The 24,775-nt window shown below is 48.2% G+C and overlaps 1 protein-coding gene across 9 annotated transcripts in view; it reads right to left on the minus strand.

The window, feature by feature from the left end:
* Window positions 1-24,775, minus strand: part of PRPSAP1 (phosphoribosyl pyrophosphate synthetase associated protein 1) — a 28,921-nt gene that overhangs the window by 2,894 nt on the left and 1,252 nt on the right. For 4 of the 9 annotated variants that reach the window (XM_075441305.1, XM_075441306.1, XM_075441297.1 and 1 more), the window contains exons 3-9: window positions 15,888-15,940; window positions 14,153-14,219; window positions 9,728-9,900; window positions 9,184-9,299; window positions 8,101-8,156; window positions 7,421-7,566; window positions 762-832 (exon numbers count right to left, since the gene is read on the minus strand). In XM_075441305.1, the coding sequence (XP_075297420.1) occupies window positions 762-832; window positions 7,421-7,566; window positions 8,101-8,156; window positions 9,184-9,299; window positions 9,728-9,900; window positions 14,153-14,219; window positions 15,888-15,940 (682 nt within the window). Of the gene's footprint in view, window positions 1-761; window positions 833-7,420; window positions 7,567-8,100; window positions 8,157-9,178; window positions 9,300-9,727; window positions 9,901-12,979; window positions 13,099-14,152; window positions 14,220-14,613; window positions 14,729-15,249; window positions 15,369-15,887; window positions 15,941-24,775 lie in introns of those variants that run through there. The other 5 variants (XM_075441301.1, XM_075441302.1, XM_075441299.1 and 2 more) reach the window with 5 other exon arrangements.

The raw sequence follows: 24,775 nt of genomic DNA on the forward strand, positions 1-24,775 counted from the left end.
AGAACAAGTCTGATGAGGAGCGGCTGAGGAAGCTGGGGCTGTTCAGTCTGGAGAAGAGGAGGCTGAGGGGGGACCTTATTGCTCTCTACAACTACCTGACAGGAAGGTGTAGTGAGGCAGGTGCTGGTCTCTTCTCCCAGGTAACTAGTGATACAACAAGAGGCAATGGCCTCAACTTGCATCAGGGGAGGTTTAGATCAGATATTAGGAAAAATTTCTTCACAGAAAGAGTGGTCAGGCGTTGGAACAGGCTGCCCAAGAAGGTGATTGAGTCCCCATCCCTGGAGGTGTTCAAAAAACATGTAGATGTGGCACTTCGGAACATGGTTTAGTAGGCATGGTGGTGTTGGGTTGATGGTTGGACTTTATGATCTTAGAGGTCTTTTCCAACCTAGTATTCTATGATTCAACAAGGTATTTTTTTTTCACGGTGATAGTAGCTGCATTTTGCTTGCTTACACTGCAGCATGCCACAGCAACCATGAGAAGCTCAGCAAGTTTGTGTGGGGTTTTTTTAAACACTTCAGGAGATTTCTCTGCATGTCCTGGATTTGTTGAGTATTTGTAGACATCTGACATTTGTAGATTCAAGGGAGCAATGAGATTCCAGGGCTTAAAGTGCTGAGGTACAAAGGGTTTTCAACAAAAAGCTGAAATAACCAAAGCCACCAGCAAAACTGGAGAAAACAGTGGTAACAATCACGTTCCCACTCCTACACCAGCAGGCCCACCCCCCCACCTCCTCTCCATCACACTCATACCACAATGATGGCAATTCTTCCTCCAACGTCTCCAACTACAGTTATTGGTGGTTTCTCCTTGGCCATCATCACTAAAGAAGAAGGAAAAAACAGCCGAGATCAGTTAGCCTTGAGCCACAGCACAACAGCTCCACCACTCAAGAGGCCCAGCCCTTAATTGTGTCTCACACTGGTGTACAGATACAGATATGTGCTTTACATTATCCTGACACCCACCCGAGGGGGTAACCAGTGGTTTAACTATCATTTTCCTCCTTCAGCGAATAGCACTGCTGCATAAAGATGAAACTCTCTCTTTCTGTGGGGACTTCATACTGACCTCAGAAAAAGGAAGCAAACCCACATATCTAACAGACCCCTGTGAAATGACAACTACAAGGCAGCACCTAGTTTCTGGAAAATGTCAGCGATTTTCTTCGTGGTCCAGAACAGGACTTGAACAAAGGGATATCTCATGACTGGGAACAAAACGGGCTTCTCCAAACAACACCTCTCATAGGGCATATGCTTTACAAATTGCAATTTTCCACCTGCTGGACTCACTAATTCATCTGAAGGACTTGAGACTCACACTGCAGCTTGTTTGCTTTCTCTCATCTCACCAAACACATAAGGCTCTTTCAGAGGGCCTAAGGACCTTAATACTACCTGCTAGGGCACAGAAAGCTTAAGGAAGCTTGCAGAAGCAAATTGGCTGGTTTGGGGTTTTTTTTTGTTTGTTTGTTTGTTTTTTTAAAGTGGATTAATGGAAAGAGAGGTATAAAATCCAGGTCAAGATCAGTTCCACAAGCTCAGTGCAACCAGCAACTGGAAGCAAAAGAAGACGAAGAAGAGAAGGCTGCGAGGGGACCTAATAAATGCTTATAAATATCTGCAGGGTGGGTGTCAGGAGGATGGGGCCAAGCTCTTTTCAGTGGTGCCCAGTGACAGGACAAGGGGCAATGGGCACAAACTGAAGCACAGGAAGTTCCGTCCGAACATGAGGAAGAACTTCTTCCCTCTGAGGGTGCCGGAGCCCTGGCCCAGGCTGCCCAGGGAGGTTATGGAGTCTCCTTCTCTGGAGATATTCCAGCCCCACCTGGACAAGGTCCTGTGCAGCCTGCTTTGGGTGACCCTGCTTCGGCAGGAGGATTGGACTAGATGACCCACAGAGGTCCCTTCCAACCCCTACTATTCTGTGATTCTGTGAATACACTGATGAGCTGTGTTATCATCATGGTGAAGAGATGTACCGGAAAATAAGGTTCCACTCCCTCCTGACTCTACTTTTGCACTGACATGATTAATGCAAAAACTACATGTGTAACAGGCTTCATTCTTTATCCTGAAAAACTTCCAGCAGCAGTAACCGAGATATGAGTTAGGATGCACTGAGAGTGTCCAGGTGTAACAGAGTCCTCAGACTCCACTAAACAGCAATGAACCTCTGACACTGGCGAGGGACTTGCAGTCCATAGGCCAGACCTCTCACTTGTGAGAGAGTGCTGGTTTACACAGCGAACGCAGCACAAGAACTCCCAGCACAGAAAGCACAGGTGGTGGGCATGGACATGTCGTTAGGGGATAAGCTGGGCTGAGCTAACCACTGAAGTAAAGAGGAACCTCCAGCATTTTGCAACACTTCGCTGATCCACCTGCGCCCCCCAAGATTTTACACTCTCTATGGGGAGTGCAAAGTGTCCTACCAACGCACCCTGCACCCCTCCTCTGTTTAAGCTCAGGTCTTGCCAGGATTCTGGCCACAGAGGTTTCTCAAGTGCCAAGGAGTTTTGGATGCTCTAGGTAACAAGATATTCCTCCTTTAGGATAACCTACTTCAATACAATACTTGAGCACAGCATGTGAACACAAGCCATGCCCATCAAAAAGTCTGTCTGAACATCTTCTCCCTCCTGCGTCAAAAGAGTCCTGCACGAAGCTCCCCATCCTGCACAGCAGGCTGATCCAGCACTGTTCTGACAACTCATCAGTGCCTGGGAATGCTCTGAGCGCAAGCACAGCTGGGTGAGTCACGCTGAGGGATGGCGATGAAAGCAATTAGAAGGACCACAGCTCCCAAGATTCTTGTGTAGAGCTGTTCTTCACATACACAACCTACCTCATAGACTGGTTTTCCATAAGCCTACCAAAATTGTATAAAAGGTGTTCAATAGCTCCTTTTTTACCAAAGTTACATTACTCCTTGCTAGGTTTTGCAGTCAAAGTCACAGCTACCTTGGACTTAAGAGTTAACTGCTCTTTGGAGCACAGATTCCCCAGCCTCCCTTGCACTGGTATTTCCGAGTCTCCTATCGAATACAAAGTCACATCTCAATCCTGAAGGGAAAATACTCTTATGCAAAGGAAGAGTACTTGTAATGAACTCAGCTTAAGCACCACAAGAGACAAGCAGATCACAAATTTCAATTACAGGTACTACCTACCTGCTTACATTAGTTATTAGGTTATTCTCTAGTTTGGACAGTAACAAAACTCCTGGTGGGACCTGTGAAATGCCAAAAGGATTACACCTGGCTGAGCCATCCACAGATGAGCACGGATTTCTGTTCACAACAGCCAGGCTAGGGAAAACTCTTCTACGCAATGCTGAACCGACCTTAGGGAGCTGAAATTCAGCACTATTTTACTGACAAACACATTTCAGCAAATCAGTATCCTCCCATTCCATCAGGAAGCAGACGCATTCTTCACTGTGCTCAAAGGCTAACACAGCAGCTAGCAACATTAGCAGTGCTTTACATATCTTATCTGGTTTTAAGTGCTGTACTTCAAGTTCGCATTATTTTTACAGTGCGGTAGGCAACATGTCGACCTACCCGGATCCTAAAGAGCTGTTCTCCCTTTTTCTTGTTCAATTTTCTCTGCAAAGAAAAGAAAAAAATTGCAAGACAAAGATCTACCCACAACCACATCAAATCGCAAGAGAACTTTGATTGCTCCAATGGGATGAGAGCTTATGCAAGGGTTATTGTGACTAGCTGCTTTTTCTTCAAAATCTTTGGATCTATCAAGATGTGCAAGTCGGAACTGCTACAAGAAGGCGACTTGAAAAAAGATTCAAACAATAAAGAACATTTTCCTCCCACACACAAAACCTCTACTTGTATGTAGACAAAAAGAGGGCAACAGAAGCAAGCCACAGCCATACTTCTGCCTGGCATAACCTCTTGGATTATGTACAAGTTCACGTTAAAAGACCTGTTGTTTTTTTCTGGAGAGTCAGAAAAGATGCTTGTGCTATCTGTAGCTTCCAGGGGCGGGGGGGGGTGAGCGGGATAAAGAAAAGAGAAAAACACAAACCAACCACCGGTTTTATAAAACAAGAATATGAAAGAACATTGAGAGGTGGTGGGGAAATAAGTTAATCAGCCAAACACTCTAACCTGCACTTTCATTCTGATGTGAGTGATATACACCAAAGCACCGTGCGTTAAAGGCGAGATGATCACTGGCACAAAGAAACAACATTCCCAGGTGCATAAACCTGTTGCTTTAATCAAGCGGTCAAAAATAGGTTAAAAAGTGCTAAAACAAATTCGTTTGGAGCTGACTGTGCATTAAAGCAATAATCACCAAGTAAAATAACGCTGCATTTACAACAGAGCCTATGAGCAAAAGGCTGCTCAACAATGGACTGTTTTGTGAAGACATAGACTTGGAAGGACAAAAAAACCATACCTGTGCACAGCCTAAACCCGGGAAAAAGATAGGAGTAGGGAAGTAGGAACAGACCTACAGTCACTCCACATTCTCACCCAAACTCTCTTCCTTCATGGCAGTTTGCTGGGCTCTGGGTTTGAAGCAGACCATTTGCTATCTGTATAAAGCACTGAATGGCACAGCCACTGAAATGATTTAACAGACGGTGATCCACTCCTTTTCTCCAGGATAAGGAAACATGCAAAAGGTCTACACACATTTGTTAAAGCACAGCCCCAAGCCAGCTGCAAGCTCTGAGACACAAAGAGCACACCATCAAAGGGAATAACCTCGGAGTAAGATCCTGTCTCAAAGGCTCTGATTTCTGGGTTTTCAGTGACATGAGCCGTTGCAGCTGCTTTAGCGCAGCACTTCAAGAAGTGCAACTGGAAGCAACTTTGGCATTTTTTTGTTACAGCTCCATATGCCACCAAATCAGAGTATCACATCAAGCTACACTCTCAGGACCAAATAAGCCTTTACACTGCACAACACTCGTTAATTAAAGGCACATGATCTCTGCTAGAACAGGGAGAAAAGGGGCACGCCAGGACGCAGGACCCCAGTCAATTCATCAGGAAGCCCATGAAGAATGGCATAAAGCGTAAGTCATCACTGGAGGGTTCTGGGGCTGTTCGCCTCTCTTCTGGCTGTAACTCAGCTGCTGGGATCCCTAAAGAGAGGCAGGAGAGGATGCTCCACACCGGTCTGGTGGTAGCCCAGAGCACGATGCTCCGTGGCTTGTCTCAGCCACCCCTAGGAGTGCCCCCACCTTTTAAGTGCCCAGACCCAGGTTTGTGGTAGCTGAGCCAGGCAGACCTGGAGACCGGTTCTGTTTCGACACCCAGAGGTTCTTCTGGCCAGTTTTATTGTAAGGAAGCACAGAGCTCTGGGCGAGCAGCGCGTGTCCTACCTTTCACAAACAACAATACAGAACCCTGCTTCGCTCTGCCATCAGACCTTACAACACCGGGACTGCTGGCGATGCTACGCACGGCAGGAAGAGCTGATCAAGGGTTTTGTCTGATGTGCTGCTTGAGGTGGGAAGACATTTTCCAAATGACTGAACCGGACAAGACAGGAGGCATAGCAGTGAGGGTCAGCACAGACACCCACAGTGTTGCCGTCCCTAACCCTAGCTGCAGTTTCTCCTCTGTCTGGCAGAGCGCAGCTCCACGGCAGAGACTGCGACACAACCAGGATGCACTGGAAGCTTACAGACTGCTTTTAGACAGATATTACCTCAGTATTCTGCACCTCGGGTAACAGAGCCCAGCTCGTGCAAAACCAGGTATCTATTAAGATTAGAAAACTGGAGAGAAAAGCAACTTTCTGCTGAGAGTTCTGGACAGGCTCACCCCATAATCCACCCCACATCTCACCCCCAACAGACAGCTACCAAGCCACAGCTTGTTTTACATTTGTGCCTTAGGTGTGCAGGGATGTAAGGTCACTAGTCAAGTGCTAAGTTTCAGCAGGAGATAAAATAAGGAAGTGGTGATACACAGCAAATTAGTTTGTGTTTGGTTAGCTTAGGACTGAAAACAATTCTCCACTGGACTCACAACTAAACTGGACAAGGGCACATTTCTGTATGAGCTACCATTTACAGGGCTCTCCAGCAGCATAAGCTCCCCCAGCTGAGCGTCCCTGAAGTGACATGGCTGGAAATAAACATAGTCACATGAGTGCCCTGGTAGCAGACAAACGTCAGCTGGTGATCTTGTGGAGGACAGCATCCTCTTCAGAGTAGGAGGGAAAGGAAGAGGCCAAGCGTAACCATGCAAATCCCTCTTTTGTTGGAAGTGCATGAGAAAATCCCCTTATCAGAAGGGGGACAATCAAGATGAAGTCCCAAACTTCACTGCCAAATCCCACCTGTCCTCCAAGGCCCAAGAGGAGTTTCACCAGCAACATAAGCATTGTTTAACTGACTGTATTATAGCGAGCAATAACTGGGGCAATGTAAAATGCCTGCCGTTCTTACTTGCCTGCCCACCACAACTTGCCCACATGCTGGTTGGATGTTCTCTCTAAACTTCAAAGGACAAGAAGAGACACTTCTCAGCCACCCTAGCCTATGACAGTGTAATTAAGTTTGGGTGCATGATGGCTAGCTCCTTACCACACATAGCAGCACACATTCTTTCCCATGGGCAGTTCTCAGCCACATTCACTGCACTCCTAATTTCTGTTCGACCACCATCTACCTAGCAAGCTAAAATCCTCCCAAAAGGAAGCCGGATTTTGCTTGTACTGTTGTAGCTTGACTGCTGCTGTTGCAGGAATACAATCAATCCTAAGAGGATGGCATTTCCCAAAATACAGGTTCCCTCTTTTTTCTCCTTTGCTCTGTGCTCCCAAATCAGCAGCTCACCAATTGCTGGCAAGAATGCAGGAAGAAACTCAGCAATGCTCTCAGAGAACCTGTTCACCTGAGCCACACAAGCCTCAAAACTTTGTCAAAACAGACACTGGAACACAATCTCCTGGCTCCCCAAGAGATTTTCCAGCAGTAACAACGGCTGCAGCAGGAGCGGAAGACAAAGCCCAGCCTTCCCCTCCATGCTGGGGACAGCAGCCTGTCTCCGTGGCTGTTCCCACATTAGTTACACTTCTGCATTTCTTTTCTGCTTTATTAGCTCAACGAGCTTTGCTGCTGAGCATTTTAACAGCACCACCTCTAGCAGACATTTGTCAGTCCCACACTGAGGAGTGGGCACAGCCAAGTGGAACAGCACTGCCAGAACAAGTTCAACAAACACCTTCCCCTGTACTGTCTCCTACAACTCGCTGATATCAGCCTTTCCATGAGAAAAATTCCACCTTCCATGAGAAAAATTCCACCGGTCCAACTGCCATTAGGTTGGTTACACCTACACAGCTAAACCAACAGCAATTTCCCACCCAACTTTTTTTTGGTTCTTCACACAAAGATAAGCAGAGAAGCTTAATCTTACATGGCAGCTCCAGACCAGGATGCACAGTTGCGTTTTTGACCATCGGAGGGGAGTGACGTCCATCATCCATGTCCTGCTCTGTGCACTGAGCCTCTCCATGGATCACTGCCAGTCCCAGCCGCAGTCTCTCAGCATAAGACTGAGCCCTGCAGGACAACCGCAGCACGTCAGGAAGATGTTGGGTTGATGCAACTTCACAGCCCAGTACAGCAGGCCTCTGTCAAACCCAACAGGGCAAGCAAAGGCTGCACCTCTGGGGCCGTTTCCCAGCCAGAAACTTCACTGGAAGAGACCTTCAATTCCTCCTTAACGTTCTAAAGCCCACTCTACCCCTGGGCTCCACCGCAGGGGTCTCCTGGTGTACCTCTGTATGCTAAATGCTTTCCAAGATGGTCAGGCACTGCTAAAACTCATGCAGCCAGTCTGATCCTTGCCCCAGGTGAAGCATCTAGCTCTGCAGCAGCAGGGAAATCCAGAGGTTACTCCCACAGGGTTGGGACTGTAAAATTCAGCTGCTCATCTGCACCACTACAGATACCCATCCCATTTCCAGGCACAAAGAACATATGGATGAGATTGCTGATCCATTTGTCACCCTCACGTTCTTTTCCTGGTGTATTGTCCATCAGCCCACATCTTTTCCAATTTGCTTTTAACCAGCTAGTAAAGAATCTATTTACCTTTTAGCTGCGTCGGGAGATTTGGCTACAATAACTGCGTTCCTGTAATCTGGAATCTGGATGTGACAAAAAGTTATGTCAGAAAAGACCTTGCTAGTGCATAACTGATTTGATACATGGCTGAGGAATCGCACCCACTCCCCTTCCCCAGAAGCAAATCTTCATTCTGTGGCAAGAAACCAGAGAGGCAATTGCACTCATTTTCAACACCAGTATTTGTGTATTTTGCCCCAAATGCAACACAGCTAAGTTTAGCACAGGCAATGCTGTAGGTCCTGCTCTGCACACAACTGCAGCTCTGTGCCTCCTTCCTCGCTGCTGCCCGCAAGCAATGGCCTGGCCAGCAGCGCCGACCACAGCCGTCCGAGACACAGGGCACCGGGCACGCCACGGGGAAGGGAGGGGAAGGTGCAGGGATGGGCCCTGGGAGCCAGACGTACCAAACCCTGGCTCTCCGCACAACACGGAGCCCCAGTGCCCACAGAGCAGGAGCTGGCCCTGCGTTCAAAACATGCAAAGGTGAGAAGAGTCACTGGGTTTAACCTACCCTGCATGGAGTGGCTGCAGCTACTTCTGTCTGCAGGGGAAGGTCCAAAGCCAGGGCCCGCTCTCCCCACATGTGCGTAAATCATCTAATTTTGCACTTGGAAAATTAAACCTCCATGCGCTGCCCCCAGCCCCGCTGTGCTCAGCATTCCTGTGCTCAGCCCGGGACAAAGTCTATCAATATTTCAGAGCAGTCAGACATCCACCACAGAACAAAGGGCGAGGGGAGACAGTTGAACAGGATTTAAAAGGTGATTAGAGGCAGGAGCATAAATTGCATCTCTCAAATGGCACTAACTCTACAGAGAGTGATCTCATCATCTGCTTACGGTCAAGAGTTCAACTTCTATCCAGGTACAACCACAGAATATAACATTCTCCCACTTTAATGAGAAACATGCAATAGGTATCTCCTAAGAAGGAATTCAAGAACAGAACGACTGACTGACAACACAACCTCGGCATAAGCAGAGGCCCAACGCTGCTATCACATTAAGACGAGACAAGTTGATATGTATAGAGTTAGAGTAACCTCACTTCTTCCTGTATATACTGAAGCAAGAAAGGGGATGCTCTCAGGTTGTCCACTGGGAAGCTGAAGAAGCCTTGAATTTCCTTTTGATGAAGGTCCATCGTGATAATGTGTGTTAAACCTAAGGAAAAAAAAAAAAGTAATTCATGGAGACCACTCCCACATGCCTGGAGTTTCTCAAATATCTCAATTTTCCAGGCTATTTTAGCCATTACTCAGACTATTATGCCATGTATGATAAAATGAGCATAAACAGATTAACGTAAAAAGTTCCAAAGCCATAATAAGGAATAGGCATGCAATAAATCACAGCACTAGGCTGACAAGGTATTTCAATGCAACACTTCTAGGCCACTTCCCCAGGTGCAAGTTACAAAAAAATAAAACTAAGCTGAAGAAAATGAATTCCCCCAAAGCGGTACAAGGGCTCAGCAGCACGTCCCCACACTGAACAGGAGAAGAGCAGAAGGACAGACGCCCTCCGGGATGCCCTGCAGCTGGATGCCCTGCAGCGTCCAAGCCTGCCACGCTGCTCCCTGTGACACTCACCTGCCTTGGCCAGCATCGAAGCCAGCAGCTTGCAGACTATAGAGCCCCTCTTCCTCATTTTGCTCTGTTTGCTGTAAGGGAAGTAAGGGATGACCCCAATGATGTTCCTGGCACAGGAAGTCTTCAGGGCGTACGCCATTATCAGCAGCTCCATGACAGCAGTATTTACATCTCTAGGAGATTTCAAAACCATTCCAAGTATCAGTAGGTGCTTTTCCAGTGCAACTCCTTTTCCTTTTATACCCATACCTCTCCTCACCAAACTTCCAAGCAAATAACGCTACATCTTATGCTAACGTATGCAAGACCCGGACTGTAATCGTGCAGCTCCTTCCATCATGCCACAGCACATTACAATCCACAGGACACCACTCCAGCACTCAAGAGCTGTGGACTGCAATTCGATTTTGTATTCTAACGAGGCATGTGCCAATTTCCCTCCACCATCAAAACAAAGAAAGGCATTTTTTCACTTACACTGGAACAAATGTCAGTACATACAGTGTACTTTGAAATAAAACAGTCTTTTAAAGAAGCAGCACATATGCAGCTAACGCAACTTCATTCACACCAGATTTATTAGGGTATTTTTAGTTTCAACAATGTAAGGTAGGTTATTTTTCCTGCTTAAGAAATACTGTATTTTGGAGCAGCACAAAGTCCAGACACATCACTTTGATGGAGGTCAGCATCTCCACACTATCTAGCTTATCTGGAATGGAAGGAACAACAGCACAGTCAACGCTAAAAAAGCAACATACACAGAACGTATCTGTGGACCACAGCAAGGAATACACGTAAAACCCCATCTTCAGTTAGCTTCACCATGATGACTGGCACGGCCCAGCACGAGTGTATTAATCTGCATATTAATTCATTTTGGGAAGGGGGAAAAAAAAAAGACAAGACCTTTTAGTTCCTTAAAACCAACACCAAGAGTCACTGTCTGCATCGTCACCAACTGACTCGAGACCCTTTGGGAACTGAGGAACATGCACTTCAGAGAAGACGGGAGGGACAGGCGATCCTCCTACAGTAAAGACACCCTTGCTTGGCGATCTTCATCATGGACAGCCTCAAATGACACCCCACTTCCCCAGACTGGTCTCCAGGAGGGCAACACTGGTAGCAGCTCAGCTGTGGAGCCCATGGTGTCAGAGCAGGGGCTGACCAGGCCATCTTTCCATACAGCAGCAGAGGAACAAAGAACACAGAGCAGCTTAAAGCTCTGCAGAGCTTTTTGGACATTACCCAGACAGTGCTTGACGACCCGTTTTCCTCCTGACCACCAGGGATGGCTTCCCCAAAAGCTCAGGGACACCGTTTTCCAAGCCTCCATCTGTGTGATGTGTAACAAACTTCTAAGCATTTCCATTTCTCCACCGCTCCACCTTCCTTCAGACGTTAACCTCTGCTTGTGCCTCTTCATCTGTGAGCGCTCCAAGTCTCTGTTCTCCCGCTGGCCCCACTAACCCTCACGCACAACGCCGCTTACACACAAGACAGTCTGTTAGCTCTGAAGCAGCCAGCCAAGGATTACATAAAATGCAGCCCCCTGCCACATCAGACAACAAGCGAACAAAGAACTGTTTCTTCCCGTTGGTGTTTTAGCTGTGCCAGTGGGGCCATGAGAAGAGAGAAAGATGCTACTGTCAGTGTTGTATAAAAACAAAGCAGCCACGTTTAAGCCTACTTAAAGGTCATCCAAGAAATTAAATATTTTCCATCATTATTTTTCAAACTACTTTTTTAAAAAATACATATATTCACATGGCAAGCAGACAGAGAACAAGACTGCTCCTGGGAGAAAGGGTTACCACTGATTTCAAAAGGCACCAGCAGTCCTGCTGCTGCTGTGGGACACCGGTAGCCGCATCAATGGAGGACGTCCTTGAGGAGGAGCACCTCTCAGTGTTCAAAGCAGGACCCCACGCGGGACTCCAGGGAGCTCCGGCAGAGCAGCCGGCACAGCGACCAGGCAGAGGCGGACACGTCTGTCCCTCCACAGGGCCCGGGGGGCTCATCGAGGCACCAAGCACCCTCCTGGATGCTTCATGCTGAGTCAGCTGTCACACTGCTCCGCTCCTCTGCAAGGGGCACTGACTGCAACCACGGGCCCAGTTCGGGGTGGGGACTAATTGGGGGAAATAGCATCTACGGTGGGACCCCAGCCACAGCATCTCCAAAGCGGGTACCAAGGAGAGCATCCCAGCCTCCTCGCTCTCTCCCTGCTGCCTGCCCTGAAGCCCTGCTCACAGTTACTGCTGGAAAGCCTGGGTCAAGACCACACAGGGCGATTGTCAGCTCATTACCAGGACCTTTAGAGCCAGCTCAGCTATCCCCCACTCCCTACTTACCACCCCTCTCCAGCAGCCTGGAGCCGCCCTCGCTGTTCCCCATCCCTGCAGACCCCTGTTCCTGGGGCTGAGCAAATGGCTTATGTGAAGCAGCCAATTGACTGTGCCATAACCAACACCCCGCACTAACAGACTCCTTTCGCTTTTAGTGTATCACTAAACCACCAACTCTTTCATTTTTCTACAGTCTAAACCTGAGCTATTTGGTTTTCCCTCATATGAATGAGGGAAAACCCACACACCAACTGTCTTGGGATGATAGCTGTCTTTGTAACTTCTTCAGTTCTGCGACATGCTTTTAGGACAGGCAGTCTGTATCAAACATTCAGGTCTTTCCGTTCTTTCTCTGTGCATGTCAGATGCAGACTGTAAATTCACACTGCAGCATAACAAGGTCGTTTCCCTCTCTACTCCTTTCCTACCAAGTCCTAATATTTTGTTTGCTTTTCAAACCACTGCTGAGTGTAGAAATCCTGTTCTTAGATTATTCAATACAGTTGTTGGTTTTCACTCTCCCAAAAAGCTCCCTGAAACCCACTGCAAAACTGAGATGCCCTTGAACCTGTGGCTCTCAAGCAATGCAGCAAGGCACAGCTGCATCTTCAGAGCAAAAGATGACTTGGCTGCACAACAGTGGCTCCTCACCCAGAGGGCCTTGAAAATTTTGGCTAAAAAGGATCCATTTCTTGGCCGACAACACTGAATTCAGTTTACGGAAAAACAAGGGCATCAACAAGTTAAAAACAGGGGAGGTTTTCACCTCCCAAAACCACTGCTGTCCCTAATGCTCTGAGTCAACTCTCTCTGAACACCTCATCTGTTTCCTGTTTACACAGCTCTCACAAGTTATTTCAGAGAACTCTCTCCTGATGGACAGGACAATGGCACTATTCACCTGAAACATAATCCTGCATCAGTGGATTTTCATCTTGTGGAGATTCAGTTACTTCTTGAGGGATGAAACACTTTGAGCATCTCTCCGGAGAGAGATGAGCTCTAGGAAAATGTCTTCACCTGCAAGAGGAACTCCAAAAGAGAGCAAGCTGATCTTGTAGTCCTACTGATTTCTTTAAAAGGCCAAGCATTACAAAGACGAAATGAACTTCAATTCTCACTGGGCTCTATTTCTTTGGCAAGCAAGGAAAAATTCCGTTTCAGGGGTACTGTGCTACCTGCTTGAGCTCTGGTAGTTATTAGTTCTTGTGATCTCCAAAAACTGAGCAGAATTTGGTAACCTGGAAAAAGCTACCAGAGCAGGAATACATGTGCTTTGCTAAGTGTGCAAAAGGCATCCTTATCAATACCTCATCTCTGCAAACAGCATGTCCTCTACTCATAATTGGTCATTTTGCAGTCATCACTTGTATATATGCTTCCTTCCCATCATACTAGTGCTGTCTCACGACACTCTTCCTCAGTCAGTGAGCAGGAAGGTTCCTGGGGCTAGCAGCTGGTTTTCTAGCCCCCTGGTTACCTGCAGCACTTCTTTTTGCTCTTACTCCAAGGCTAGAACAGCCCAAAAACAAAACCAAAAAGGCCTACTTAAGAAAAGGCCCAACATCTTTAGGAACCGTAAAAGTACAGGAGGGAACACAGGGGAGTACAGGCTACAGGCTTCCACCTGAGCTGTTTCTCATCCCTACAGCAAAAGGGGAAGAGCACTCCAGTCTGTAATGAAAGCAACAGCTGCTGTTTGTTGCCGGCTCTCCTGCTTTGTAATCAGAAGGCAGAGGAAATTACACAGCCTGAAATGGTGACGCCAGTCAGAAATCACCAAGTAACTGAGCCTGCAAGGACACCAACACATAGACCATGGCTGTTTCACCTGAAGCCGTCGGTCATGCTTGTTCTTGCCTCAGCTTCTCAGTTTGCTGTGGCACAAGTGATCCCCTGGGAATTTTAACAGATTAACACTATGTGGTGTCTTAAATATAAGTCAAATGAATGACAAAACTGGAAAGAGACTGGTTATCATGCTGGCTAACAGTGAGCAAACCTACCGAACTATCTGCTGAACCAGAAATGCAAAGCATATGACAACTGTAACACTGAGCCACAAGTTCCTTACCTGGGGATTGTCTGTATAATGAAGATGTCCTGTCCCCGGACTGATTCTTTTATTTCAACTCTTGTCTCTGAAGAGGATTGAAAAGACAGACAGTTTTGTTTCCACACATCAAATTTACACTGATAACACACCATGTTTTAGCAGCAACTTTGCCCAGTGGTCAGGGCTGAGGAGGACTTGCTCCTTTGCCCTTCGCATATATGCACACACGCAGATGAGCAAAGTGGATTTTCCAGAGGCTGGTCCTGGGAAGTAAAGAGCTGGCAAGACATACCAGCGAGTTAGTTGTATTCACAATGCAAAACCAGGCTGAACAGCTGTTCTCTTACATGCAGAAGACAACTACCCAACTCTCAGTGAAAGATCCTTTTCACTTCTCCACGATGAGTGCTGAAAGCTGTCAACACCACAATCATTAGTAAATAATGAACCACCAAAGCAGAACAACCTTCATTACTTACCAGGAAGGTAACGAAGGCTCTTTTGCAGCTTACCATGGGGTCAGCTCCACACAGGCTGGAAAGCCCAAGGCAACACAAGCAGCACAGAGTTCAGAGGGAGCACTCTCCAATTTCACTATCAAGGTCAAGACATTTTAACAGTGACACAAGCGGGAAACTAGGGTCTTTGCTGAACACAATTCCTACAGCCCCGGATTCAAATGCAAAAGCTGAGCCCCGAAGCAGCTCTGCGAAGCCAAAGCAATGATACCAGGTTTCTCGAGGTGCCTGTCTTGGCCACTCATTTCCCACACAGTCATGAACCAGGGGGCAGGGATCAGTGAAGGGAGAGAAATATCTACCCAGCTACCGAACTAACAGTCTAACTGCCTGGGCACTGGCAGTAACCTTAAGGCACTCTGCTGAAAGCAGACTGGTTTGCTGCACAGTGATGAACAACAACTTCAGACCTTGTAGCAAGTGACCTGCTTTAAAACTAACCCCAACTGGCAGCGAGCTCTCAGCAGCACGAACGCAACAGCCAACCCAACCACAACCACAGCAGCGTACACACCGCGCGGCCCATTCTGGCTGTGAGAGCAGCAGCACTATAACTCCTCGCGCCAAGCCAGCACTGCTTCCATCCCTTCCTCTCACCTGCATCACCCTCTGGTTCTAGTCTCTCTTGAAAATAAGGTAACGGAGGTCTTGAAACAGTAAATGACTCGTAGCCACTGAACTCTGTTAGCCAATATCCTTGTGTTTTAGCCCAGCATCTGAAAACGGACACTTGCTATGTTTAAAGAGATGAAAGCAAGCTCCAAGAGGCACGCTTCCCAGCATGGCCCTGAATTTGCACTCTTTCAAGCAAGAGGACAGGTCATTGCTGGGGCAGCTGCAAACTGCCTGTGGCAGGGGAGAACGGGAAGCAGGGGGTAGTTCAAAATTTTGCAAGGCAGACACTTGAAAAACAGGCCATTACTTTTAAAGCTGGGAGATGTTTTGCTAAACACAAGAGCGTGTAGGATTTTGTAGCAGGTAACATCTAATGTAGGACTCTCCTTCAGATTAGAGTTAGCCGATGGGCAGACAAACGAGGTAACAGGCAAAAACAAGGAACACATTTAACTACTTTGTCCACGGTCAGACACGGATTTTTAGCACTGCCGGGAGGAGCAGGAGCAGTAACATCACAGCTGAATCACAGCACTCATTAGACAGGTCTGGCAGATGGAGTGACCCAGTATTTCTAAGGTTACCTCAAACCAGTTGCAAAGAGTAAAGATTTCTCTTACCTCCATTGGTTTCCTGGTACACCACAGACTTCCCCAGCTCAGCACCGAGCCGCCTGGAGAGAAAAAAGCAAATTAAAAATGAACGAACCCGGCAATTTGTGATCCAAAGCAGAGACTGGACCAAACATCACACACTGACAAAACACAGCATCGTCTAACAGGGAGCCTGAGTGCGCGCACCAGGCTACAGAGCTACACGTCCTCCCGTTCCCTGGGGGTCTCCTTCCCCCCGACGTCCCTTGGGAGGGCCCTGGGCCACGTTGCTCTGCAGCAGGTCGACACCATGCTCGGGGCCAGTCCTTGCATGACTGACCAGAGGCTGTGTCTCCTGATGGCAAAGGACATCTAGCTAGCCTGTGCAATGCCACCTTACGCAGATCGGCTTAGATTAGTGTTTTACTCAGACCTGATCGATGGCAACTGAGTCACTTTTTCGACTCACATGTCTTTTCTTTATATTCCCCCACCGCCCCCCAAACCATCCTTCTGAAATAACTCTGCAGATGGAAGAGATTTTAACTTGAAAAAAAATTTTCTGATTTTTTCAAATTACACCATCCTCTTCTCAAATGTCAAACCTACAACATTCATCACAAAGATTACAGTCGCTGCCTTTTTTTTTTAATGTCTTTCTTCTATAAGAAAAATTAATTTCAAAGAGCATTTTAAAAGGCTCCAAAAGGCAGACTGTTCCCTGAGGTGACACTTCGGTATTTAACTATACTGACAAGTAATCCATTAGTAAGTAATTAGGGGAATGTGTGCTTTAACTGTGAGCCTCAGCCGAGAGACCCAACACCAGGGAGATGCTTGGAACAGGCGTGCTGCTGCAGCGCAGCTGGCTGGAGCACAGGGCGAGGCCCTCCTCTCTGCTAGGGTCTGGTCAGTGGCTGTGCCCACACCCTGGACTGGGAAACAGTTTATGCCTAAAAAATACCTTTGTTCAGCGTGTTGATTACAGCAGTAGCTCCCTGTCTGCACATATACTGTATTGCAGTATGAATGTGTCTTTCTGCTGAAAGAGTGGTCAGGCACTGGAGCAGGCTCCCCAGGGAGGCAGTTGAGTCCCCATCCCTGGAGGTGTTTAGAAAACATGTGGATGTGGCGCTTTGGGATACGGTTTAGTAAGAATGCTGGTTGGTGTTGGGTGGATGGTTGCACTTGATTATCTTAGCGGTCTCTTCCAACCTAGGATTCCATGATTTACCTAGACACATGGCAAAATTATGTGAATTGGGACTAACACTAAATAAAGAGCCCACATCTGTTGCTGGTTTTCACCTAGTCCACTGCCTTCAGCACTTGGTCTCTTTCCTTCTCCTTAGCCACAGACTCAACCTCATACTTAAAATGCCACAAAGATATGTTTTTTCACAAGTCGATGAGCAAGAAAGCCTGACACCAGCACGCTGCTCGCTCAACAGCAACTACTGGACTCAGCTACAAGCCCACAAGCTGGAGGTCTCAGCTAGAAGCCAGCCTGGAAAGTGTAGCCAGGACAGCTGCGATAACAGACACTCGAATGCAATGCAATATATTTGCCTAATTGGCTTCAAAGCACGCCTTTGGCAACACACACGTTCCCAATCGTGTGTCTGGCAGCATGTTTTGCCATGGCTGAGGCTGGCGCATAAACTCCAACATTGAGAATTGCACATGCGAGACTGTAACCAGCCTGGCTCAGGCACCGACCACGGTATCACCTGGGGACTGTGCAGTCTGCAGCAGGCAGTCCACCCAAACCTCTAATTCAGCTTCTCTCATCAGCCCTGCTGAGCTAAACCTTGCAGCTGCGATACAAAGGCATCCTCAGTATGTTCAGAGAAGAGCAGGCAGCTGGTCCAGCAAAGGCACGTCAGGGACCCCATGGGTGGGCGCACAGTAAAGGGGTGTTTTGCAGATGGGTCGATCAAGCCCTTTCCCACTGCAATCGCACTGCCTTTCCGACAACCGTCGGGCATTTGCAAACACTGAGCTTTGGCCTGACCGCGGCCAAGGCACCCGAGCAGAAACAAGCTCAAGAATTACACAAACACACAACACAAAAATCAAACCAGGGCGAGCGGAATGTTTAACAACTCACACTCCCTCCTCCACAAATGCACAGCCAGTCTTGCAAGCTCCCTTCGGAGGCACAGAATCCCAGCATGGCAGGCGCTGGCAGGGCCCTCTGGGGATCATCTAGTCCAGCCCCCTGCCCAAGCAGGGTCACCCAGAGCAGGCTGCACAGCACCACGGCCAGGCGGGGCTGGAATATCTCCAGAGAAGGAGTATATCTCCAGGGCACGTGCGCCCTTGACTCCACTGCCAGCAGCACATTCCTACCTCACTACTGTGGATAAAGCCTCCATTAACGAGACTGTGCAAGCGCCCTTACTCAACCCTGTACCTCATGGCAGGAAGGAAAGCTTCGAAAACAGGCCAGCAAGACACATCTCAGCAAACCACCCCTTGGAAGGTGGCACTTTCAACACTAAGCAGTGGCAAACACAGTTGAGGTTTGTGACACTCTGCGAGGATGTAGCCGGCAAGAAGAAACCAGAGCCCAGTGCTCCCCCGCTCAGGCCGTACAGCAGCAACGCAGTTTCTGTGCTGCTGAAACAAGAAATCAGAAAGCGAAGTTTGCTCCCCGGTGGAAGCAGGGACACTAAAGAGCGCAGCTTGTCAAACCCGGGTGCAGACAGCAGCAGCAGAGACAGTAAGTAAGCAGGTGCCAACTTCAAGGAATGAGCAGCAGTAGACTGCTCTGGTCAGACAATAAATCCCATCTCTGCTCCAACTGCCGACTGCAAGTAAACAAGAGGGGCAGCAAGGGGACGGATATGAGAGAAAACTGCCCATAAAGTCAGACATCAACCCCCACCTGCAGCACTCTGCAGCCCTGCCAGCTGCAGGCAGGGCAGCCGGACCTCGGGCAGCTCCACCAAAGCACTCCAGGTGTGTTTACCCGAGGGGCACACCTTGCACCAAATCCCTTTCTGGAGGCTCTGCCTAAGCCGAGACTTCAGCCAGCGACTTCAGCCAGCGAAGGAGTCTGATAAAACCTTGATTCAGTCAAGGCTATTAACGCGGGGACTGTTTGTGCAGCTCCTGCTGTAAAACACCGAATTCCACAGGACTTGAGTCAAAAGGGAAGGTCTGCACAAAAGTCAAGGGCAGAGCCCGGCCTTAGGCATCACACAGCCTGGGGCAGGCAACTGTAACAGAGTTCAAAGATTAATAAAACCGTTTGGTTTTGCTTTTGAAAGCAGCAGTCTTCAGAACTGGGATCTGTTAAAAAAGCTACGCACATACAGCCCTGCCAAGCTCAGCACAGAGGGCTGGGCACAGTGGGATCACGGTACTGCTGCTCCAGGCTGCTCCCAGCTTCTGAAGGTTTTAACGCCATCGCAGTGTAAGTTTTCCCCGTATGACCACTGGCTGCTCCTGATGGGGAAAGCCCAGCTCCTTGCTCTACTCTGCCAGCTTCGTCACTAAACCGACTCCTCTACGACCTGATAGCACCTGAGAGAAAAAATCCTCTTTATGGCTTTAAAAATCCTACTCAAAGTAACTGGCCGGTAAAAACTGATATTGGTCTGGAATCTCTCTCTCTCTGTAAACACTGCCCAGGAAAGAGGATCTAACTTTCCGCAGTCTCAACGCAGGCCAAGACGAGATTAAGCTGTGGATACAAAAGCATTTATAAAACCTGTCCCAAATTCACAGCCTAAACTTGAACAGCTCAGAAGTCACCTACAGTTTAACGATGAAGCAACGTACTGCACTATTTTAGGAAACACCACGAGGCTGTATTAGACTGTACTTTAAAATGCTCCTCTGAAGACTGTCAAAAACCACTGTACCAGCCTCTCCAGACAAGAGACAGTCAGTTAAGAGAGACTTGACGTTCAGCCGAATGAAAATTCAAGAGCCAAGTGTACTCGCAGTATTTCATGCCATGGAAGCGTGTTTCAGTACTGCTGGAAGGGGCTCTCAGCCCAGGCTGCGCTTCCTTCTCCCGCTCTGTGACAAGCACCTAAGAGACATTTGTAAAGTTATCTCCAACGGAAGCTTCCAGCTAGCTCGCAGTGCAAACGTTCCATTTGAAGAGAAATCTGCATACAGACAAAGCCCTTGACTATGACACGATTTTATTTTGGCACTACCCCCTTCATTACAAACACTTTCACTGGTCTCCACTCTGCAAATACCCAACCCTCCCCACATCTACAGACTCCACCAACTGCTGCAGACTCCAGAAGGAGCTGGAGCTGACACCGGAGGATCTGCTCTGTGCCTGACCATGGCCAAAGTGAGCCACAGCCTGACTCTGAACAGCGTTTCAAACTCCAGCAAATCTTTAAACGAAGATCAGCTGACTTGCCCAGGTAGCACAGTGGCAGCTCTACGGTGTATCTCCTAATCTCCCACTTCAACAGCAAGCCAGCAAAGGGAAAGGAAACAGCAGCTTCCTGGGTGCAAGGGAAGATCCTTGTTCAAATACCCTTATAGCTATCTGAGCTCTCCACTACCTCTCTCCATCCACCCGGCACGACTGGATACTTCAGGAACAGTCCCTGCCGCTCATCTGCCACTTGCACCCGGAGCCATCCAGCAGGTGCACCATTTGTTCCGTTCCAGCCATGCTGGAGCCGCACAGCCGAACTACCAAACACCACCGATTCTCCTATAGTCCTACCAGTCCGCTCCTCATGAAGCAACTTCCCCTAAACCTGGCACTGGCCAGCGCAGAGAGCTACCACGCAAAGCCAGTCTGCTTTGATGGAGCACGTCATGCGGCTAAGGCGCACAGAAAATCTGAAAGCCCAACTGCTCCACGCTCACCTTACTCCAGCACCACCCCCCGCCTGTAACCCTCTCCAGCCACACTACTTTTTAGCCGGTTATTCTTTTCACTTTCTAAAACCTTTTGATGCAGTTTCACCCTGTCATATCTGTTCGCCTTCCACCACAGTGCTGCTTCTTCCAAGATGGAAAAGGGTTGGTGCCACCTCCTCTCCCCACACAGCACCACACAAGAACGCTTTCCACAAGACAAGAACACGGTTTGCAGATGAGGGAGAGAAGCATCACAAGGTTACTGTGACTCCCCTGTGCCATCCTCTCACATGCTGGCAAGATGACCCAAGGAGGAAGGCTGACCTTACTCTTCCTCCATCCCATCAGAAATTCCCCTTTGTAACCAGGGTGATAGAATCTGCTAACCACAGTGTAACCAGTGACAGAGTCTGCTCACCACAGCAACGAACAACAAGGGGGTGGGGGATTGATACCAATTCTTGTGGTGTTTTAATCTGTATTCTAGTCTCTGGGTAACCACTAATGCTAATAAAAATCATAGACAAGGTGTTTCTGTCGAAAGAGAATGATGGAGCGTGTTTCCGTGTAGCAAACTGATAAAACTAGCTACGACTGCCAAGATTAAGAGCCCAACAGGTAAAAGGTCATTCCGACAGGCGGAGATCGCGACCACCGACCACCCACCCGAGAAACACCACCTACTCCAAAGACAGCAATGGAAGAGGACGACCGACTCTGCGCGATCATTTACACGTGAAGCCAGCAAATTTGCACCAGTCACCAAAGAGATTAATCATGCACATGTATAAATGAAACACATATGTATATTCTTGATTTACATAAGCCGCATCGAAAAGGTATGAGGTATGCACGTTCGGTGGAATTATCCCCCATGCATCCAGCGCTGCAATAAAGAATGCTGCCTTCTAACACTACACTGGTGTTACGAGGTTTTATTCCTGGATTTTCGGTGACACCTTCAGCTGAGGGAGGTTGCTGCAAGTCCTCCTAATGTACCGTTCTCTTCCAAAAGCAGGGCTCACCTCCCGCTCATTCACAGAAACCACCACCTTGGTTTCAGCCTTGTGTACCCAGCTCCCTGCAACCAGAGATCAGAACACAAGTCTCCAGCTTTTCCTCATTACTCCACATTGTTTAGGCTCACAGCATTGCTTGGATCTCTACATCACCAGCATTTTCCATGCTGCAAACCAAACGAATGCCTAGAACACTCACACCCATAGTCTGCAATGAGTTTAGGCTAGTATCACGCCTCACCTAACACAGACCTGCAGGAGCACTGGGGAGGCACTAGCAGGCTTCTGTGAGCAACCCCCTCCAACCCAAACACACAAGCAGGCAGTGGAATGTCATCTTTGTACCCTCTGTGCCAAACACTGCAGTCAGAGGGAGATCTAAAGGCATCTGTTGGCCTCTGGAGATTAAAACGACTTGCTAGACCTGCCCCCCCCCAGCAGCACACAAGGCCCATTAGGGATCAGCACTGGTCACAGAAACTATCTTCCTCCCCTGCAAATGCAGCTTGTAATCAGGTGCCAAGTGTCCTAACTACAGCAGCAGTTCTCTTTCTCTCTGGGAAAGAGCTAAAAAAACCAAACAAATTCTCCCTCTCAATTTATAAAATACAAATAAACATATGGTTTTATTTATGTTCCAGTGATCCTGAATCTAAGGACCATCTTTCGTATTTAAAGTTTCACAAGGTATTTGCTTCTCATAAGCCAGCACCATCTCTCCTCCCTGGCAGACACCAACATAAACAAAAGCTCTGAAAACGCAAAGTGAAACCTAGACCAAGCATTTAGCCACGCATCCTCCAACCAGACAAGAACGCATCATGGGAAATCGCAAAGATCGGAAGTGTGCCAGAACGCCGCGCTCGGAACCGGAATCAAAACCAGCTCGGGAAGCTCCGCATTAAATGAAGCGAGGAGATTGAAGAGCTTTCAGATGTCGGTGTACGTCACACCGCCCCTCCCCACGCTTCAGAGTTAAAAAAACGGTTAAGTCATGACTCCTCAAGCATCGCTTCCAACATCACACCTACCTGCAGAGAGTGACACAGCCTGGACAGACAAGTGTCTCACGGGGCCCTGCTCCTAACACTGCGTGTTGCTTTAAAGTTCTTTCACTACCTACACTACAGGTCATAAAAAGACTTTAAAAAGAACACACACTATTAGAGGACAGACTCACCCCTGGTAAGACTGCTCTGACTCTACTAAAAGGTGCAACTGACCTCCCCAGCGAAGTACAGGCTGGGAAGCGAGACAGTGCGGAAGCCAGCAGCCAGCCATCTTTTGCAACCTGAAAAAACAAGGGATGTGCTACAAACGTGCTGCAACAGCCCTGAGCTCCTAAGGGAGGTCACTGCAAATCCACCGCACACCATGCTGAAAACACCTGTTTTTGGGAGACTTTTTACTGGGGGCAAATCTGTACTATTAAAGGTTCCAGGTTTTGTAACCCCCTCCAACAGTATCTCATCTGCATACCATGCCTCACACCTTTCCAATTCAGCATGGTCACTACTCCCGTCTTACAGACAGTAAAGCTACGTGTCCGGAAGTCTCAGCTGAAGCAGGAGCTGTCTATCACACCGTTGTGCTCATACCACCACCGGAGCACCCGACCTCCTCGCTGGCGTTACAGCCAAGGCAAAACGTTCACATCGCCTCTATTCAAAGTTCAGCTGGCGAAGGACAGCCAGGAGGTCGCGCTCTGGATCCTGCTGTCACTCGCCCTCGCAGCATCGCTGGGAGCCCTGCAGAGCGTTACAGCAGCACGTCACACAGCCAGCTGTGTGTGCCACAACCGGGGGAAGCCTGCTCCCTGTCTCTTCTCATTACATCTTTAAAAAAAAAAAAAGTTATTTTTAAGACACAGAGCAGAGAATACAGATTGCCCGTTTGCTCTTTCAGTCCTGAGAACATGGAGCCAGGAAAAGAAAAAGCCAGGGGACTTTTGTTATGCTCTGTGTTGATGCAACAGCAAGAGCCTTGTAAAACCATGTCCTATCTGTTGCAGCAAAACTTACTTTTATATAGAGAGACTTTATTTTCAGAGCCGTAGCAGTAAAGGAAAAGTGATACGGAACTCACCAAACACAGCAAAAATACACAAACCAAAAAAAAAAGGTTTCCACTCCCAAACGCAATGATTTCGCTCTCCACCTCACACCCAAAGAACTCCACCATTGTTATCCAACACTCATCCCGCCAATACCAGCAATCCCAGCCAAACAGCCAAGTCCCCTTCATGGAGATAATCTATGCTAAGGATTGACCACACTGTTTATTAAGCTATCTGGACAAATGACAAAATGTTCTTCCAGTTTAAGGTGGCAACACACTTGTATTTAGTAATGCTTCCCATTTAAGCATGCCCTTGAAAACAGGAACGGACTGGCAGCTGCCTGCCTAAGGGGCAGCAAGGATGCCATCTGCCACACCAGGCAAACAAGCACTGAGAAGCCTCAATTTTGGGAGCAGCTTCCTATGAGCTGTACTTGAGAGGAAGCAGAAAAGAAACCCAAATCTCCCTTTAGGATCACACCTCCCCAATACACAGACACCCGTCCCACAAAAGCCCCTTCAGCTAGGAGCACCCCGATTTGAACCATGCTAATTCAAAACAGAAGATCAAGTGTCAGGTTAACTCAGTGCTCCTCTGTGCGGCACCCAGCCCCATTTTGGAGCCAGCTGTTACACACCGCCTTCAGCAGGACCCAGCGCATCGATCCCTGCCAAGCCAAGGTCAAACTCTGCCCAAATCAATGGGCTGAAGAAAAAAAAAAAAAAAAGGGGGTGGGGGAGGCACGCACACTTCCATCCCAAAACTGAACTCTCCTCCGTTAGCACGTGCCGCCCACCTCTCCTACCCCACCGAAATCCACTCTGGTTAGTGCCAGTGCAGGGTGCACACGCAACACTCCCCGCACCCCATGCAGCAAAGCTCTTGAGCAAACACGGTCGCCAGCCCGTCCCCACGACAAGCAGGAGAGAAAGTTTTGAGCATCTCCCAAACCAGTTAAAATGCTTGCTGGTGTTTCTTCAGCCAAGTTT

Source organism: Opisthocomus hoazin, chromosome 21 (assembly GCF_030867145.1).
Source record: "Opisthocomus hoazin isolate bOpiHoa1 chromosome 21, bOpiHoa1.hap1, whole genome shotgun sequence".
Lineage (NCBI taxonomy): Eukaryota > Metazoa > Chordata > Aves > Opisthocomiformes > Opisthocomidae > Opisthocomus > Opisthocomus hoazin.